Source organism: Antennarius striatus, chromosome 13 (genome assembly GCF_040054535.1).
Source record: "Antennarius striatus isolate MH-2024 chromosome 13, ASM4005453v1, whole genome shotgun sequence".
In the NCBI taxonomy this organism is placed as follows: Eukaryota; Metazoa; Chordata; class Actinopteri; order Lophiiformes; family Antennariidae; genus Antennarius; species Antennarius striatus.
This window is the reverse complement of record NC_090788.1, coordinates 6,193,904-6,211,834: the sequence shown is the minus strand read 5'-3', so window position 1 is coordinate 6,211,834 and position 17,931 is coordinate 6,193,904. Positions and strand designations below refer to the sequence as shown.

At 39.4% G+C, this 17,931-nt stretch overlaps 3 protein-coding genes across 5 annotated transcripts; all 3 read right to left on the bottom strand.

Annotated features, from left to right (window-relative positions):
• Nucleotides 1–21: 21 nt before the first annotated feature.
• Nucleotides 22–3,574, bottom strand: rom1a (retinal outer segment membrane protein 1a). The gene is made up of 5 exons (XM_068331493.1): nucleotides 3,438–3,574; nucleotides 2,998–3,231; nucleotides 1,589–2,019; nucleotides 1,090–1,336; nucleotides 22–858 (listed from the first exon to the last, which is right to left on the bottom strand). Exons 2-5 carry the CDS (start codon nucleotides 3,145–3,147, stop codon nucleotides 643–645), a joined length of 1,044 nt encoding a protein of 347 aa, XP_068187594.1. The 5' UTR covers nucleotides 3,148–3,231; nucleotides 3,438–3,574; the 3' UTR covers nucleotides 22–642.
• A 1,253-nt stretch (nucleotides 3,575–4,827) lies between these two features.
• si:dkey-273o13.3 (hornerin) lies at nucleotides 4,828–12,202 on the bottom strand. Of its 3 annotated transcripts, none has more exons than XM_068332027.1 (8): nucleotides 11,664–12,202; nucleotides 10,943–11,209; nucleotides 8,034–10,836; nucleotides 7,655–7,683; nucleotides 7,305–7,478; nucleotides 6,817–6,877; nucleotides 6,573–6,677; nucleotides 4,828–6,343 (listed from the first exon to the last, which is right to left on the bottom strand). In XM_068332027.1, the coding sequence occupies exons 2-8, from the start codon at nucleotides 11,086–11,088 to the stop codon at nucleotides 5,555–5,557; spliced, it is 4,107 nt and encodes a 1,368-aa protein (XP_068188128.1). In that variant the 5' UTR covers nucleotides 11,089–11,209; nucleotides 11,664–12,202; the 3' UTR covers nucleotides 4,828–5,554. The 3 variants fall into 3 exon arrangements, with proteins under 3 accessions (XP_068188128.1, XP_068188129.1, XP_068188130.1); XM_068332028.1 differs by having other exon boundaries at nucleotides 4,828–6,250; XM_068332029.1 differs by lacking the exon at nucleotides 7,305–7,478.
• A 1,552-nt stretch (nucleotides 12,203–13,754) lies between these two features.
• zfpl1 (zinc finger protein-like 1) lies at nucleotides 13,755–17,503 on the bottom strand. Its single transcript, XM_068332026.1, has 8 exons — nucleotides 17,356–17,503; nucleotides 16,187–16,294; nucleotides 15,987–16,098; nucleotides 15,656–15,849; nucleotides 15,417–15,495; nucleotides 15,127–15,303; nucleotides 14,900–15,023; nucleotides 13,755–14,780 (listed from the first exon to the last, which is right to left on the bottom strand). Exons 2-8 carry the CDS (start codon nucleotides 16,286–16,288, stop codon nucleotides 14,594–14,596), a joined length of 975 nt encoding a protein of 324 aa, XP_068188127.1. The 5' UTR covers nucleotides 16,289–16,294; nucleotides 17,356–17,503; the 3' UTR covers nucleotides 13,755–14,593.
• Nucleotides 17,504–17,931: the final 428 nt, after the last annotated feature.

The following is a 17,931-nucleotide window of genomic DNA, read 5'->3' as shown; positions in this document are numbered from 1 at the left end:
AAAGCACTTCAGACTCAACTATGTTTTAAAAGGACCTTTAATAATGCTATTCACATCAGCTGAAATTACAAATAGATCCATCAGGTTAGCCAATTTTTTTTTGTTTCTGGCAATGAAGAAGGAGTAGAAAGAATAATTCAATGAATTAGCTAGAAACTTGTGGAAAAAGCACTTCACATTGCATTTTAAAAGTTGTATTTTATTATCATGCTTTTGTCAGTATTTTGACGCAAACAAAGCCTTGGTGTGGTTCCCTTTGTATATTGTGATCACCTGTCATAGGTGTCTAACTGCAAGGGCAGCAAGTTGAGCATTAACAAATGCGATTAAAAGCTTTAACAGAGGTGTTAGAACAGAGGACACACTTGATGGCTTTCACTGCATTAATGACATTGATTACTCAGCCTTCGTAATCTCATTTCCTTCACTGAGAAGAGGAATATGGGATAAGGAATTGAACATATTGTGATATAGTATACCTTTACCTGTTATGGTCATTTGACAATAAGTAAAAAATACTTCTAAATCTTTGAAATCCATATAATTTTGTGGTATGTACTGTGTTCAAATTGACATAATGATGAATTAGTTGCTCTATCTGTGTCAAGGTTATTTACATGTGTCTGTGTACATTGTCTGGGATTAGGTGGTAGCTGGGGCAGCAGCTGGGGCAGCGCTACCTTCTTCCACCTGGTTTTTGAGTAGAAGGAACTTCAGCACAGGGTCAAGGTATTCCTTAATGGTCTCTTTCACTCCTTTCTCTAGCAAGTACCCCTCTGTCTCAATCTCTGTGTTTTCCTTCCCAGCCACTGCCTCCATTGATGTCTGCAGGAATCTCAGACTCACCAGAACAGAGGCCTGGAAAAGTGGAAAGGAATGAGTTAGGAAATTCCTCAAGAATGCATCCCCACAGACTTCAAAATGAAAGTAGTTCTTAATGAATATTCTAAAAATTACTAATAAGACCCAAAATCTGAAAGATGATTGTCATTCAAGTTGAGATTCTCATCAAATAGTTGATCATATCATACACATACATACAAGAAATCAAAATTGAACTTCTAACCGTCTTTAGTCGTCATAGCTGACCTGTAAGAGGAAGACTGAGAGCACTCCAGCTCCAATGGTGTTCATCAAGCCCATGTAGTAGTTGACCAGGGCCTCTCTGCAGCCTCGATTATAGATGTTGAGCTCCTCACTTTGGTATTCATAGTTGTAGTGAGCAGAGTTGTTGGTGAGCTGGTACTGGATGCATGGCCGTGGAGAGCTGGGGTTGCAGCAGCTAAACGGGACTCCATCTAACAGGTAACGGCCGTCCACATTGCTCTTGATGCGGCTTAAAAAAAAACAAGGGAATTACACGTCTCAGATTATTAACATGAAGTATTCAGATTTTCAGCAATAAAATTTCTGTTTTCATCAAATTACATTTTAGTAAGCAAATTCAAAAAGTGCATACTTTTAAAGTACGTACTTCACAGTGGATTGGAAGTTCAATACTTTAAATAATATACTTATCTACATTCTACCACTGATTACATGTTTCTCCACGATTTTTCATCTGCACTACAAGCACAGGTGAACTCACTCTTTCACTTCCTTAGAGCTGAAATCCAGGTAGCGGTTGCTGATCCACTGGACCTCGAACCAGTCTCTGAAGTCATTGTTTCCGCAGCACTGAAACTCCATCTGCAGACGATCAATGTTTTGTTTCTGGAAGCACCGACCCGGGGTGTCGGTGTCCTTGTAGAAGCGGATTCCGTTCCTTAAGCCGCCCTTCAGAGAAGACTCCAGGCTGCCCTTCATTGCATAGCTCATGATAACACCAAGTAGCATGAGGACAGTAAAGAAACAAGAAACTGCAAAGTAGGGCTTCAAGAAATTCTTCCAGCGAGGAAATCGTCCAGCATCCAGAGCATCCTGACAGATCTTTGAGGCAAAGTAGTTGATACCCAAGGAGGCCAGACCAACAATCATGAGAGTGTTGGGCACGATATGTATGTCTGAGTTATCCATTACCTGCAAGAGAATCACACATTAGTATCATTATGTAATTTCTTTTTGCTCTAAAGTTTGTCATAAACATTTAAAAAATGTAGACATCTGGCTTTAATTACAGATATGTACTGTAAATAGTATGTATTAAATAAAAAAATATCCACATGATTCAGCTTGAATACAGTCTTGATTTTCTCTGGGTTTGAACCTCACAATGCATGTTGATGAAAACACAAAAGATTTGAGAGTTGGTTTTTAATACAATCTAATGATGAATAATGTTGAAATTGTCATGCTTTAAGCCACATGGACTCTGTAGTTTATTATGTAACACATTTTAAATTATAAATCAAGTACTAGCTGTAACATGCTTCTGCAATTAAGACGGTCACTTGTGAAAAGCTTTTATTTTCTCGAACAAGTTGAGATCCGAGTAGCTAAGGCACTTTTTGTTAAAAGTTTAAGTGGATTAAGACAGATACTGGTTTATTAAATGATGAATTATGTTCAAAAGTTAGTCATATTTGATGTATTAAACACCTAATGGCCCTAATTTAATGTTTTTATGGTATCAGATTTAAATTATTCTTTCAAGGCATATTATCACACCTTCTACCACAAACACAAGGTCAGACAGACCCAGACAGCGTCAGCAGAAATGCTGTTCATGTAAACCAGTACATTAGAGTTTAATCACCTGCAGTAATGTGTAAGTTCTAAAAATGTTGTCCCTCAGCGCACCTTTTTGCTATTTCTTTATACCATTACTGTACATTATGTGTATCATCAAACCAAAAGCAACTGGGTGAATTTGTTTTCTTTCCCCAGTTGAACTGTGAGCAGTTAGCCTGAGAAAATAATCCAAATGTCAAGAAAATTTCCAGTTAAACAGTAAATAATTACACTGTTGATCTTTTTGGTAATCACATGCAAAAAAATAGAATAAGGCTTCAAAGTTATGAAGCCTCAATATCATTGTGTGTAAAACTTGAACAGCACCTCTGCCCTCCTGCGCAGCTCCGTCTTGAGGATGCACCCCAGGCTGAAGGTCAAAGCACCGGCCACCGTAGCGCTCCATGAGAGGAGCCAAAGTCCCTGGGCCAGCTTCACCCTCTTTTGAAAAGGGAATTTCATCTTCATCAACACCATGTTTGCAGCAATAGAAACCGAGTCTCACCGGGGGAGTAGGGGAAGGAGAACGAAGAGGCCGCGAGGAGCGGCGCTGCGATTTGTCTGGAGGCAAAAGAGGATAGATAAACATTAATCAAGAGAATTTAAATTCTATGAATATGAAAATGAAGCCAATAACAACAAAGCAAGCACAAATTATAAGCACACTGAGACTAGCTTTGTGTGAACAAACTTTTAAACATGAAACAGCAGAATTATAACAAAAAAAATTCTTTGAGGTTTTAATCTAGTCGTGCATTTAGTTTCACCTGATTTGTTTCCTCAAAAACTTCTGAGAAAAGTTCAGATATTTCCACCGTCCCGCGTGTACCATCCAGTGTGCCACGCAGTGGATTTGGCACACTGGATTTGGCAAACCTGGATGCTGGAAGCATCTTACCTCTAATGCTCGAGTATCCTATTAAAGTGGTCTGTGAATCCAGGCCATTGTCTGCTCAGCACCCGTCACACGTAAAGATATGTATGACAATACAAATTGAACCTGACAGTGATATGGATAGTGCTGTGAGGCATTAAAACTGTCACACATTCTTCAACACACCTTCAAAAGCATGCATGACCTGGATTTCATTTTAGATTTAACACAAACAAAAATGAGAACTGAAGAAACGCTCCATTCTTACGATTAAAGACCTCAGATTGGTTGGTTAATCTTCAGAACAGTATGATTTTGTTGAGGTGTCATCAGGACAGCAGGGAGATGCTCCTTACCCCACTCTGATGTAGGTGCTATACCCTGGAATTCAGAGTAAGAAAACCAAAACCTTCAGGTCAGAGCAGCTACCATTCACAGTCTACTTGTTTTGTGGATAGAATAAAACTTGCAGCCAATAATACAGTATGTAATAGACCTGCATAAACATGACATGAACCTGAAGATGTGCTCATAGACTTAAGCATATGCTCACTTCATCATCATAGTAATGCCTACATCTCAGTTTCATATGTCAACATACAAAACTGAGATGTAGGCATTCTGGTTGATGGGAATGTCATTTCTTTATGCAAATGGCTTAAAACAACAAAATGAATATCTGACCTTATGATGGTTCTGAATCAGGAGTTACGGGATCATCAACAAGTTATTGCCTCCGCCATGAATGTAAATATTTTTGATTTGTCTGTATTATTCCGTGACCAGGATTACACACAACCCCTTGGACATATTTTCATGAAACTTTGTAGGACAGTTTGAAAGGGAAAGACCATTAAAGTTTGCAGAACATCCAGATATATGAGTAGATACAGAATTTTTTTGCTCCCTTTGTTGAGACTTACAAGGTAGAGCTTTTCAGTCCCTTTTGTCAGTTATGAATAAACAACTTGATGGATTGCAATGGAATTGGGAGAAATGAAGAGATATTTTTCTGAAAACAAATCATGAAATTTTGGATTTGATCTCTGACTAATGTACAGTAGTGTGAGTAGATACAGTATCCATCTCTACAGCTACAGTGCTAATATTGTGAAAAAATCATCCTGATTAGCGGAATAATGATTACCGAATGAGGTGTTGCATGCATAAATGTTATAATATGCTTCTCTCACAAAACTACAACAGAATCAACTCTTCCCCAGATCTACTGAACACAACTCTTTCATAGATGAAATTATGTCTTAATGTAGTTTATTGGATAACACATGAATATAGTTACATGGTTTACATTTACTCCTGATCAATCATGTGTTCAATTACAAGTATTTATACAGATAGTTGTTTAAACCAGAGGAAATACATGTTTGACACAAAGACAATTTAAAGGTATTTAAAGGTAGTTCATGAATGCATGTGTAAATTTTACATTTAATACACTTTACTTAATACATGCCTGCTAACAGTACTTAACACCAATAATAGATCATGCTGAACACGAAAGGTTTTACAATTCTGACACAAGAAATACACCTTTTATTTCATATAGTGTATATTGTTCTATGCAATGAGGCAAATTGAAAAAAACAAAAAGGAAATGAAATCCTTAATATGCATTTACACAAGAAAACATAACTTATATCACCAAATCTAATCAGTAGAGGAAGGTACAGGAAATATAGTTTATGTTTAAACACAATCAGTATATAGTTAAATCTAACAGGGCTTATGTTTACATAGATATTTAATAAATTCTGTTTCTGTTTCTTTTTGATCCATCGTAAGGTCTGGTTAGAACTGTGAATTTGTGTTGACTGGTGACATGATCCAATTCTTTATTCATTATATTTATTGTAAATATTAAGAGAGACGAATGAAAGCTCTTGTATGCTTCCAGAAATAAAAAAAATTAAATGGAGGGCTGGTATAGTGAACTCTGAAATTAGAATAAAACATGATTTCAGACTTCTGAACAGAGCCCCTGTGTCTTTGTCACAGCTTTGTTCGCTCCCCTTTCAACACCTCATCAGGAATCCCTCCCACCCAGCCGAGTACCTCCGTCCTCCCCTGATCTTTTGCTCCATCGGGCTGCGGTTCACATATGAAGTGATTGAGCATCCGCTCAGCTGACTGCAGGCTGACCATACTGCTCTCTGCCTCAGACGTTCTGCTATCCATCACGCGCCCAATAGCTGTATCTCTGTCATTGCTCCCTCTCCAGTGATGAATGACCTCATTGTCTAAATTCTCAATGGCATTGAACCCTTGATGGTGGAGGTCCATCATGGCTTCTGTGTCTCTTAGTTCTTTCTGTGTGTGATGGCGCGACAGAGGGATTTCTTCCAGGCTAGCCGACCGCATCAGGATAGCAGAGCCAGGAGTTGGACTGGAGGTGATCCTGTAAGCACCCACTGCTGTCATGCTATCACACAGATTCTCGTTGTGGACACTGAGCTGGAGATGAGATATAGGCAGTGGGCATGGAGAGTGAGGTCTGATAACTTCCTCACAACCTGACTCGCTGTCCTGGTGTCTCCTTGTCTGACCTCTGCCTGCTCCTGTCAGTATAAAGCGAGGGATCTCATCTCCCATCTCGGACCAGTCCGATTCCTCCTCCTCTGGGACTGAACCCAGGGACTGCTCCTGCCCACCGACTTTGGCTATTCCATAATTATTGCTGTCCATGAACTGAATGGGAGGGGGATTGATGGGGAAAACCACCTGGTTATTGCCATCATCTGACTGAAAATGGAGATCAATTGTGTGCAGTAGTGGAGATACCTACAGTAAGCATAGGTAACAATAGATTGGGTTATTGATGAAATGAAGGAAATGCTTTGTGTGAATAAAAATCATTAATATTGAATATTGTTACAATAGTGACGAACAGAAAGGCTAACAGAAACAACTATCACAATATCTATGACCTTTTTCCAGTTGTCGTTCCCTTAACCCTGTTTTAGATGCATCTCTCTACAACTGCCATTGAAGAGGAAGGTAAACATCTTACATTCATTGTTTCCACAATGTTGTCAAACTTTGCATCAGCAAGCTCCCCCCTTAACGCCGAAATGCTCTGGTTTAAGGGTTCAGGCTCTCCTTCCTTTCTCTGAGCCTGATGCAGAAAAACAGGTGGAGGTTATCATAGTGGGATAGTAGTCAGTCGTCCTTAATAGAAAACATTCCTACTTGTTTTTGTGTTTCTAATCATTCAGTGTCAAACACAAGAAATACAGAAATGGCTCTGATCTCACCACCAAGCTATTTGGCTCAAGTAGATTAGTCTGTGGAGTCGGGGAGCAGTTGTCTTGAGGTCTAAAACAATGCAGAGAAAGAGAAAGAGACGTTTTCACTGTACATTTATAGTAAATACTTGATAGATAGACAGACAGACAGACAGACAGACAGACAGACAGACAGACAGACAGACAGACAGACAGACAGACAGACAGACAGACAGACAGACAGACAGACAGACAGACAGACAGACAGACAGACAGACAGATAGATAGATAGATAGATAGATAGATAGATAAATAGATGTACTTAATTGATTACAAGCTGGGAAATTCACAATTAGATGTTGGGACCTTTTGAGTATTAGGCGAATGTGATAACCACTACACTACTGAAACCGCTGCTGCTTGTGATTTAGAATGACATCACAACAAATTGGTTTTTGATAACCAAGACGATTTTGCTTAGTTTTGCTCTGATTTCTTTTTTTGGATGTGTTCCTCACCTCTTAAAACCCTCTGTGAGGTTTTTCGGTTCCATACGAGTTTGCTTAAGTTCTGTCTCCAAACATTTTTGACTAGTCACAAGTTCCTTCCCTAAACACTCCATCCTCACTGTTGACTTCAGGAAATTCTGATGCAGTCCTACATTCTGCTGCTGCAGCCTCTCAGGATAGGCACTTCAGTAGAACAAAGACATTTTTCATGACATTAAATAAAACCAAAAAGGTGAGCGTTTCATATTTATATCCAAAATAATTTCAGTGTGTAACATATTAAAGTATTTATAATGTCATGATGACAGAGACTATGACCTCCACCAGTTAAAACCCCTGAATAATTACGGAACACTTACATGATTCTACTCAGCTCACTTGCCTCTTCCTGTATTAAAGAAATCAAAATTATTTTCAGTAGACCAATGAATCCAAAACATTATTAATGATGCACCATTAAAAACAACAACAAGAACAAATGAACATCGATTTGGGACTGTCAAAAAGTTTTGTGCTAGATAATTATCAACTGTTCTGTAACTGTCTCGCGCATTTCACATATCGACATGCACTCTGGGACCAAAATCAATTACACAGAAAATGAGTGGAACATTATTGCATAATCTGCTAATCAGCATGTACGATGTTGTCATCTATTGACTTTCTAAAAATGACTGCACATTGTAACAAGGGACTTGATCTTTAAATATTATTTAAACCCCAAGAGAGACGTCATACTTTATAAAATGATGGACCGGTGAAGCTGGAATGCTCCTCTTCCCGACAGGAGGTGCTGATAACCCTCATGAGTGAATCCAGCTTGTTGGACTCCTGCTTCTCATGTGAAGGTTGGCTGCTAATGGAATGTCCTGTTAAATGACTGCCCTGGTTATCAAAGTCATGATGCTGGCCTGGACTGAAATGGTCTTCATGACCATAATGATGACTTGGACTGTGGTGGTCTCCATGTTCATGATGATTGTCTGGATTGTAGTGGTCTTCAAGGTCAGAAGGATGACCTGTACTGTGGTGGTCTTTATGTCCATGATGAAGACTTACACTGTGGTGGTCATCATAGTGATGAAAGTGGCCTGGACTGTGGTGGTCTCTAAGTTCATGATGATGGTCTTGACTGTGGTGGCCTTCATGTCCATGATGATGACTTGGACTGTGGTGGTCATCATATTGATGATGGTGGCCTGGACTGTGGTTGTCTTCATGTTTATAATGATGGCCTGGACTATGCTGGTCTCCATAAGGTAGATGGTGACTTGGACTGTGAGGACCTTCATGACAATGATGATGAATTGGATTATGGTGAACTCCATGGTCGACTGGAATTTGGTGGTCTTTATGTCCATGATGGTGAACTGGTCTTTGGTGGTCTTCATGTCCATGACAATAGCCTGGACTGCGGGGGTTTCCATGTTCAAGATGTTGGCTTGGACTGTGGTGGTCTTCAAGTCCCTGATGATGACTTGGACTGTGGCGATCTTCATGGTGATGATGATGGCCTGGACTATGGTGGTCTTCCTGTTCTTGAAGATACCCTGAACTATGATGGTCTTTATGGAGATGATGGCCTGAACTGTGGTAATAACTATGGCATGGAGTACAATGATCCTTTTGGTGCTGATGACCTGAACTTTGGTGGTCTTCATGGTGATGTCGATGGTGATGATCTTCATGGTAATGCTGATGTTGGTCTTCTTGCTCATGATGATGGCATGGTGTTTGACAGTCATCATGGTGATGTTGATGGTGATGACCTTTTTGGTGATGATGATAGCTCACACTGTGGTGGCCTCCATGTTCATGCTGATGTCCATGCCTATGGGGTTCATCATGCTGATGATGGTGGCCCATATTTTGATGGTCCTTGCAGTGAAGATAATGACCTTTCCTGTGGTGCTCTTCATGGTGATGATGCAATGGTTTGCAGGGGTCTCCATGTCCAGGTTGATCTGCTGACCTATGGTGGTCTTCAGGGCGACAATAATGGCCTGGACTGCAGTAATCTCCATGGTAATTCATGTTGTGTGGCTTATGGTGGCCCTCAAGGTGATGGTGATGGCTTGCACTGTGAAGATCTTCATGGTGGTGATGTCCTAACTTATGTCGATGGCCATGGTGATTACGATGGCTTGAATTGTGGTGGCCTCTATGCTGATGTTGGTGCTCTGGATTGTGTTGGTCTCCCTGGTAATGATGATGATGATGGCCTGGATTTTGCTGGTCTCCATGGTTATGATGATGGCCGGCATTACTATGGTCTCCTTGGTGATGGTGATGTCCTGGAATGTGGTGGTCTCCTTGTCCATGATGATGGTTTTGACTGTGGTGGTCTCCATGTTCATGATGATGACTTGAAGCGTGGTAATCTCCATGGTGATGGTCATGACCTGGACTGCGGCTTTCTTTATGGTGATGATGATGAGTTGCACTGTAGTGGACTCCATGATGACAGACAGGACTGTGGTGTTGTCTGTGATGACTTGTTTTGTGATGATGACGATGATGATGACCAAAGGAGTGTTGTTCTCCTTGTTGATGGTGGTACATGTGCTTATGAGAAGGTGAATGAGAGCCATGGTGAGGAGTTTGTGAGCATGAGTGACATCTTTCCAAGCAACTACCATCAGTGTGGTTCATACATTTGTGACATGTATGATGGGTTGAGTCTGGGTAACCGTGACCATGATGATGGTGCACAGACTTGCTGGAGCTGGATGAGTCTACACCTGCAGGACATCTCGGCTGCTGCTTTAGTTTCTCAGTGCTGCTGTTTTCCTTACTGGATCTAACAGAAGCCTGCCCTGGGCTGCAGGGTCTTTGAGCGTCAGTAACCCCAAGAGTGGTGAGTCTCATTGGGCTGAGCACCTGCCGAGTTATCTCATTAAGGAAGGCGGAGAACTTCTTTTTTTCCTTCATCAAATTCTTTATGGCTTCCCCCTTTTTTATCTTGTCTTCATTTCCATGCAGTTTTCTTTCTTTTGGTCCAGTGAGAGCTTCCATTGATTTGGTTTTGCGGACACTTCCGTCATTTACTGAGCCTCTCCTCACCCTCTTTGTGTTCTTTAGGGTGCCCTGAGTCATACCACTGAGAACAGTCGTACCTTTACCGCATTGCTGTTTGGCAGTGAGCCTTTTTGTGCAACGGCTTTTATCTATCAAAGGTGCGGTTTCATCTCCTTCTTCAAAGTATCTGTGTTTCCTGGAAATGTCATTACAGGACTGTGAATGCTGATGCTTCTTGAGAGGATATCTATCTGAACACTCACTGGTAGTCTCAGAGGACAGGCTGGAGGAAGACACAGAAGAGGAGGAAGAAAAAGAAGAGGAGGAGGAAGAAGTAGAGGACGAGGTTGCTGATGAAGAGGAGGAAGAAGACGCAGACAAAACCACTGAGGAACTCAAGGGGGTTTCTGAAAGAGAAGCATGGCGATGGTTTTGCTTGTGATGGTAATGGTGGTGATGATGGTCATGTCGATGGTTGGAGTGATGATCACTGACAATGCTGTCACCGGCTGTTGAACAGGTGCTAATTTAAGAAGAAGCAAACATGGGTGTTAAAAACCAACAGGTTGTTCTATTTTTTTTTTTACCACAGATTTTTTCAAAGTTCAATGGTAAAGAAAAATACTTACTCATCGGTGTCATTGTTAAGTTGCTCCTGATTGAAGTTTTGCTTTTCGTGATGATGATGGCATTGATTTGTCTGAAAATGCTTTATTTGTTGGATTTTTGAGTCAGCAGTTTTTCCTTTCTTGTGGTCTTTTTCTTTGTCACACATTTCAGACTTTGACCTCTGACACCTCTTGTGCCTCAGGGAACACTCAATAGTTTATCTTCAACTGGTTCGGATGGATGGTTCCGCTGCTGTGAGTCATCGTGAAATGGGGTGATATTGACCTCTGTTGGATAAATGTTTTCCTTCTTTAAACATATGAAAACCATTTTGTATAATATTCAGTACAATAATTTTTTTCACAACTTCACAAAATTTCCACATAAATAGAAAAATTCTTTACAGTTTTAACTACTACTTTTTTTAAATTAGGGGAAAACTACAGGACTATAGTTTTATCAAAGCCTACTTGGTTAGTGTAAACCAGTCTAGGTTAATAAAAATCAGTGTGGTGCACAAAATGTCTGAAATATTCCAATGGATCAAAAAATTGTACATACCACCTTTTTCATAAATGCAGTGCAACATGCAGGAAAGGACTCATCAAAAAACTGTTCCATGCAGATTATTTATTTTTGAAAATGCATATTTTAAAGGTACAAGCAATGGTGCAAATATTCACTTATGAAAGTTATTCTCAGTTGCCATTGCAGGTTCATTCAGAGAACTTCTGTACTTACATCTCCATAGAAGCCACACGAATATCAGTCAGTGGAGTTCCTCGAACCTTTCTCTGTGTTGCAAACCTCTAAATGAACTTAAAAGCATGAGAAACTGACTCATGCATCAATATATACTCCCGTGTCATCCAATGACAGACAGGGACAGTTGTGGCACACAGTTACCCTTGAACTGCATTAAACTCTACTGTATGCTGGGGGAGGGAAGCAGGCATAAGCACTGCTAAAGTAGAAAAATGATGGAGTTATCCATGAAGTTATTCCACAGAAATGTTTGGTTTGAAAAATTTGTTAAGACGCTGTATCCCAATGCCATATAGCATATTTTGCTGTAAAAAATGTTCAAGCAAACCATTACCACAATTTGGAATGGCTCAGTCACTAAGAAGCATCTGTGCAGGAGACCCATTGCCATCTTTAAATTTGAAAGTAATATACAGTACATACCGGTACATGCAGACATATTATGGATCCATAGTGTCTATTTGCACAAACAATGCAAACTTTAATCAATATTATAAAGAATGCCAAATATTTCATCAAGTCCACCCAAGAAGATTCTAAATTTTTTTCACAAGCCATTGAACGCATCAAGTATGAACATAATTGCATGTTTTTGCTTGCTTCTCAGCACATTATGGACACATTATTCTTTTTCTGTGCCCTGAGCACACAGTGATGCATTAATGTCATAATGTCTGTGATTCACTGCACTGGCCAAAAACACATTATCTTCCAGCACTCATTAGTCAATCTGTGCTTATGACACCTACTATCATCTTGTGTTATTTGAGCTTTTAGAATGAGTACATAATACTGTGTCTGACTAGTCATAATGTAAAACGCCCACATCACCCCTGATGTCTGCAGCTCATCACACAGGTCATTTTCTACCTAAGAGCGGAGTAGAAGCACATTGTGACTGTGCTGCTTACAATACACGTTAATTACAATGTGTTATTGATTAGAATATCCTCATTATGTCAGTGTGATGGCTAATCGAACAACTCACAACTACTGAGAAATACATTGAACTCCAATAGAGCAACAAAAGCAACTGCACATTACATCGTGATATATTTAATCACCCATGACTTGATCTATTTTCATACGTCAAGAATTACATGAAACAATCCAAACAAGTTTTGTGGTGTGATTTGAGTCCCTGATCTGTCATTCCTGTTGTGATATTGAAGCATACATTATTATTGCCACCAGCAGATTTCCCTAAATCAAGGTTATATGGTTCGGATCCAGTGACAATCAATGAAAAATCCACTCTTGCCATGACGGCTTACAAAAGGCAATGGAAAGTTAGAAGAGGCAGCAAACCACATGTATGCTTCTGACGTGTGGGTGACACTATTTATAACATTGTTCTCATTCAGGAGATCTACTGACGAAGGGGGAAAGTACAAGGAATTCCAAGGGCAGTATGTAATGAAGTTCTATCATACAACATGTCATCATAGACCCAATACAGCATAGTGCTCTTTAAAAGAATGAACACCAGGAACTAGTCTAAAATGATAATTGACAAATAAAATCTGGATCTTTCACAGGGAAGATGTTTTTTCTGAAGGATGTTGAGCAATAAGCAACACAATTTGATGTAAAATCATTTCATAAATATTCAATTAAGTATGTATTAAAAGTAGGTTAATTTTACTACATTCAGTACCTAACCTATAAAACAAATGTGTTGACTAAGAAGGTCTGATGTGTAGCTGGTTCAGAGTGACAATGAAACCACTGAGCTCACTGGTATTCATAGTAATCACGAAGCCGAGTGCCACAGTGAGCCCATTCATCAGGGTTACCTCTGACGTTGAGCCGACTCTCTCACTCATGAACAAGTACAGGATGTTCAGGTACAGGATAGAGCATCTGACATCCAAAATTTCATTTACAACAAAACCACAACCGTATTATCATATTCATATAATACGGTACATCCATGACCTTTAAGAGTCAAACCTTGAAATAAGATAAAAACTTTAATCATCTTTGAGAGTCAAGTAAGTCAACGTGACAGACTAATGTGTGTATATTTTCTTTCACCATAGTTGGAAACTAAATGAATGGTTGCCATCAGCACTGCTTTTTGTAACTAACAATGAGGACATTGATTTATTATTAGTAATTCACCAATTCTAAGAGCATAACAAAGTGCCGTTCTTCTTTGATCCAGTGAACAATGGTCACAATTCTGAGACATAAATAAGAACTTTACAACTGAAATTCCACAGTATTCTCATTTAATAGACTTCGGAAACATCTGGAAAATGTACACCCAGTACGGCAAATCTAAAAGCAATGCACTCAATTTCAAATGTAAAGCAGAGATCCATAAATAGTTTTCCATTAATGCATGGATTATATATTAGGGTCCATGTATTCGCTAGTGAAGAAACAACCAAGGCAACCCATTTCAAAGCAGCAAGAGAATTCAATTTATAAAACATTGTGATGTCACAAAAGGGTCCGTTGCTGATTTATATAGGTTCTAACTTTTCTGCCAGCAAAAGATTTTTTTTTAAACATCAACAGTGTTTTATTTAGTTTTGACTATACTCATGAACAAGTCATCTTACAAAAATCACTGATATGTGAGCAGTAAGTGAAAATATAAAGTCTACTCCTTTTTATTATTGAGTCTTTGTTGCATCATTCAATGAGCAACTTATCGTGGGTTGTTTTCCTTGGATCACAACAGAGTGTTGTGAATTTGTTATAGTATGTGGCCCAATTTCCACTTCCATTTCCACATGTGAATGTGAACAAGGTGAAACGTCTCTTTCTCTATTCAAGTTGGGCAAGCAGCTCCCTCTGTTGGGCTAACCATGTACAGGACAGTCCCACTTCATACACAGTCTTATTGTACAATGTGTAACAGAGGCAAGGGAAAAAACAGAAGCAACGCTTGTAAATCAGTTTTTCCCAACACGGATGTTGGGGTTCAGAAGAGGATCTAAATTAGGATCTGATCCTGCAGAGGCACGTCCAAGTTTCGCCATGACAATTATCAGTGTAAAGAATCCCAGAACACCGACCAGAAGAAGCATGAAGATCCGTTGTTTCAAAGTGAAAGACGTTCGCTTTCCCCCAGTACGATTTCTGAAATTATGAAATTAAGACAGAAAAATCAGAGATCATAATGATGAACAGGGATTTCTTCATAGTGCAGGAACAACAGAGGAGTAATCTGGTCTCACAGTAGACACAGTGCTACTAACTTCAGAATTTGGGCAAACCAACTTAACGCTGGTCGTCGTCTGTATTTGTCATCGTCAAAATCAATCTGTGTGACAGAGCTGTGGCCGACATCCCGAGTGTCGTAGATCTTTCTTGGCGATGATGCTAAAAAAACAAAAACAAATACAGACTGATAAATGTGTAGAATGTGCACAAAACGGTTTTGAATGTTTTACGGTACATACACAGGGCTGTATAATCTCTTTACCTTTGTGTATTGTAATTGTGTCACTAGTGGCAGCAGCAAAGTTCACCACGGAGTGCTCATGGTTCCCGTTCTTATGAGGACCTCCAGTGTCTTCCTGTGCTGGAGGTAACACTGAATGTGTTGGAGGGGCGTGGGTGGTGTTGTGTGAGTGGCTGTGGTAAATGTTTTTATCTTGTGCTAAGGGCAAACAAAAAAAATATTGAACATAATAAATCATACTATCTAAAAAGAAACAAGTAAGTCCGTAAAGGTAATCACATTTTGTGAAAAAAGTAAACATTAAAGCTTACCATCAAATGTGGACCAGTCAGTATAATCAGTGACATCACCGACTGAAGTCTCCTCAAAGACTGCCATTGGCTCCTCAATCTGGCAATCAAAGATTAAATTTTATTCAAGTATGCATGTTTAGCTTTTTAAACACCACCAGAAGTTTTGAATGTGAATTTTCTTCTAAATGAATGTGCAGGAACACTACTGGTTTTGAGACCAAAATAAAAGATGTGATTTTATAATAAGTGTCCCTCACCAGTGGAAGCCCCAACCCAGCTCTAGCCCAGTTAACAGAGGCCAGCTGTTCTTTCAGCACATCTGCAATAGGGCTGGCCAAGTTGGCAGGTGGAAACACTGGACCCTGACAGACAGGACACTGGTATCCTGCTGGAGCCGTATGAAGGGGCAGCCGAGACGCCAAGTCATTAAGACAAGCCCAGTGAAACACATCTGCAAAAGGAAAAAGAAAGTTTAAATACCATAATTATTACAATTGTGCTTTTTAAATTATTTATCAACATCAGGGAGCAGAATTTGTAATCCAATTGGGCAGAATAAGATGATAAAAATAAACTGGATAATCTCACCATAGCAGACCAGTCTGACAGTGTCTTGAGCCGTCAATGGGTTATTACACAAAGTGCAATTGGGGTTGTAATCGCTGTCCTGAAGCCATTGCAAATAAGACTGCACTATACACTGAAGGGGAGCAAATGGAAAAAACATCAAATTTTGATGTGACATTTCTAGTTTTTCACTAAGTTGTAACACTTGTTCACCTACTGACCTTGTTGTGGTTCAAGACAAGGCAATGCTCACACACATTTACTCGGTGCTCAAAGCAGAATAGATTGGTCACCTTTCTCTTTGGACACTTGCAGAGACCCATAGCAACCTATGGTATATTGACAAAAAAATTAAGGATTTTGTAAATGAGAAACTGTACTCTTCTGAATCAAAAGCAAACGCCAGCTGCGGTGCGTTTGCTAGCATAATCATGTGACAAAATTGTTTGAAGTGATACCATTTAAGGTTAGCTGTCTCCTGAATACAGACTTGAACAACAGTAGAATGTTTGCCTGACTTTAGATTTTTCCATTTACTCTACTGGATGTTTGCATAATTTTGCTTGTAAAGACTTTTCATGAATCAAGAGTCCAAACTTACTTTGATTATTGTGTCAAATGCCAATGAGTTTGGACATTAGACCATTGTAATTTACTTCAACGGTATGTTCAAGACAATCATAAATATTCATCATCTGGGAAGGGAAATTGCCCATTAGTAAATAAAAATCCGGTTCATGACATATCAATCAGTTTGTAAATATGGTATGATAATATAGGTCATATCAGGAAAAACACTTGTCGGTGATGTGCGATGTTAGTCATCCTGTCATCTTTTCCTTACCAAACTATCTCGTTTCATTCAAGCGACATTTTCTATCGCTTTTGTTCTTCTTAACATGTCAACACAAGGATGTTTAAACCGTGCTTTTCTCCATTTAACTGATGTTAAGCTGTCGTCTTGTCACTAGTCTAACGGCGCCAGCAGAATGCCATAAACAACAATTTGGATCATCACATTATCGAAGTATACATTCTATTGGATTGACAGATGAGGTCTGCTAGCATGCTTTCAGTGACGCCCAGTACTAAAAGCTATTCATTTGATCCGTGACGTGATGCTAAGACATTAACTACAGATATTTTAGATTCTGGCGTTCGGGAAGTTCGGAAAAGTTAATATACCCATTTTGGTAGGTCTCAAGTCAGTTTTTCATACAAAATAAGTGTTTCATAACAAAACACCACGTACATGAGCTTAACTTGTATGTAAGCTAATATTAGCTGCTGCATTGGCATAAAGTTATCAGGTGAGTTATCGTTCGCTAGCCAATGTAGCTAGCTGCTGGAGTTTGGAAGTTCTACCGTAAATTGTAAATAATATAGTTACCTGTCACATGGACTTTACTCAAGCCCTGTCGATTTCAGGTTACGTTGTACGATATTCATTTAACCTCTGCTGTCAGATTCACACTGAAGGTAGCTTCGCGAACTGTCAGAAATTGCTACTTAGACGGCTTCTTCCTCTCGCTGTGTGCCACGTCTCTTCCGGTTCTGCGTCTTCTTCGTGTGTTTTTAGATGAATCCCATTTGTGAATTCTGCCACCTACAGTGCTGGAGTGGAAGTTCATTTAGGTTCCTTTTTGAAATGAGTTTCTATCACGTAATTCCCATACGAGTATACTGATTACATATAATAACACTCTAAAAAATGTCACCCATGGTACACAATTCGGCTGTATACAGAAATAAACAAGAAGCTGAGTGTTTAGCATCTTAAATACCGCCATTTTGTTTTCTTCTTCACTAGTAACCTTATAAAAAATCAGCATGTAAAAAAGCTCAAGCTACAGGGAAGGAGGCTTCTCTCTATTTTACACTTACAGCTGCCTGTGAAACTGTCTGATTAACCCTCAATGTGAATGAACATTTCTTTGACACTATGTGTTTACCCTTTCTTGAATTT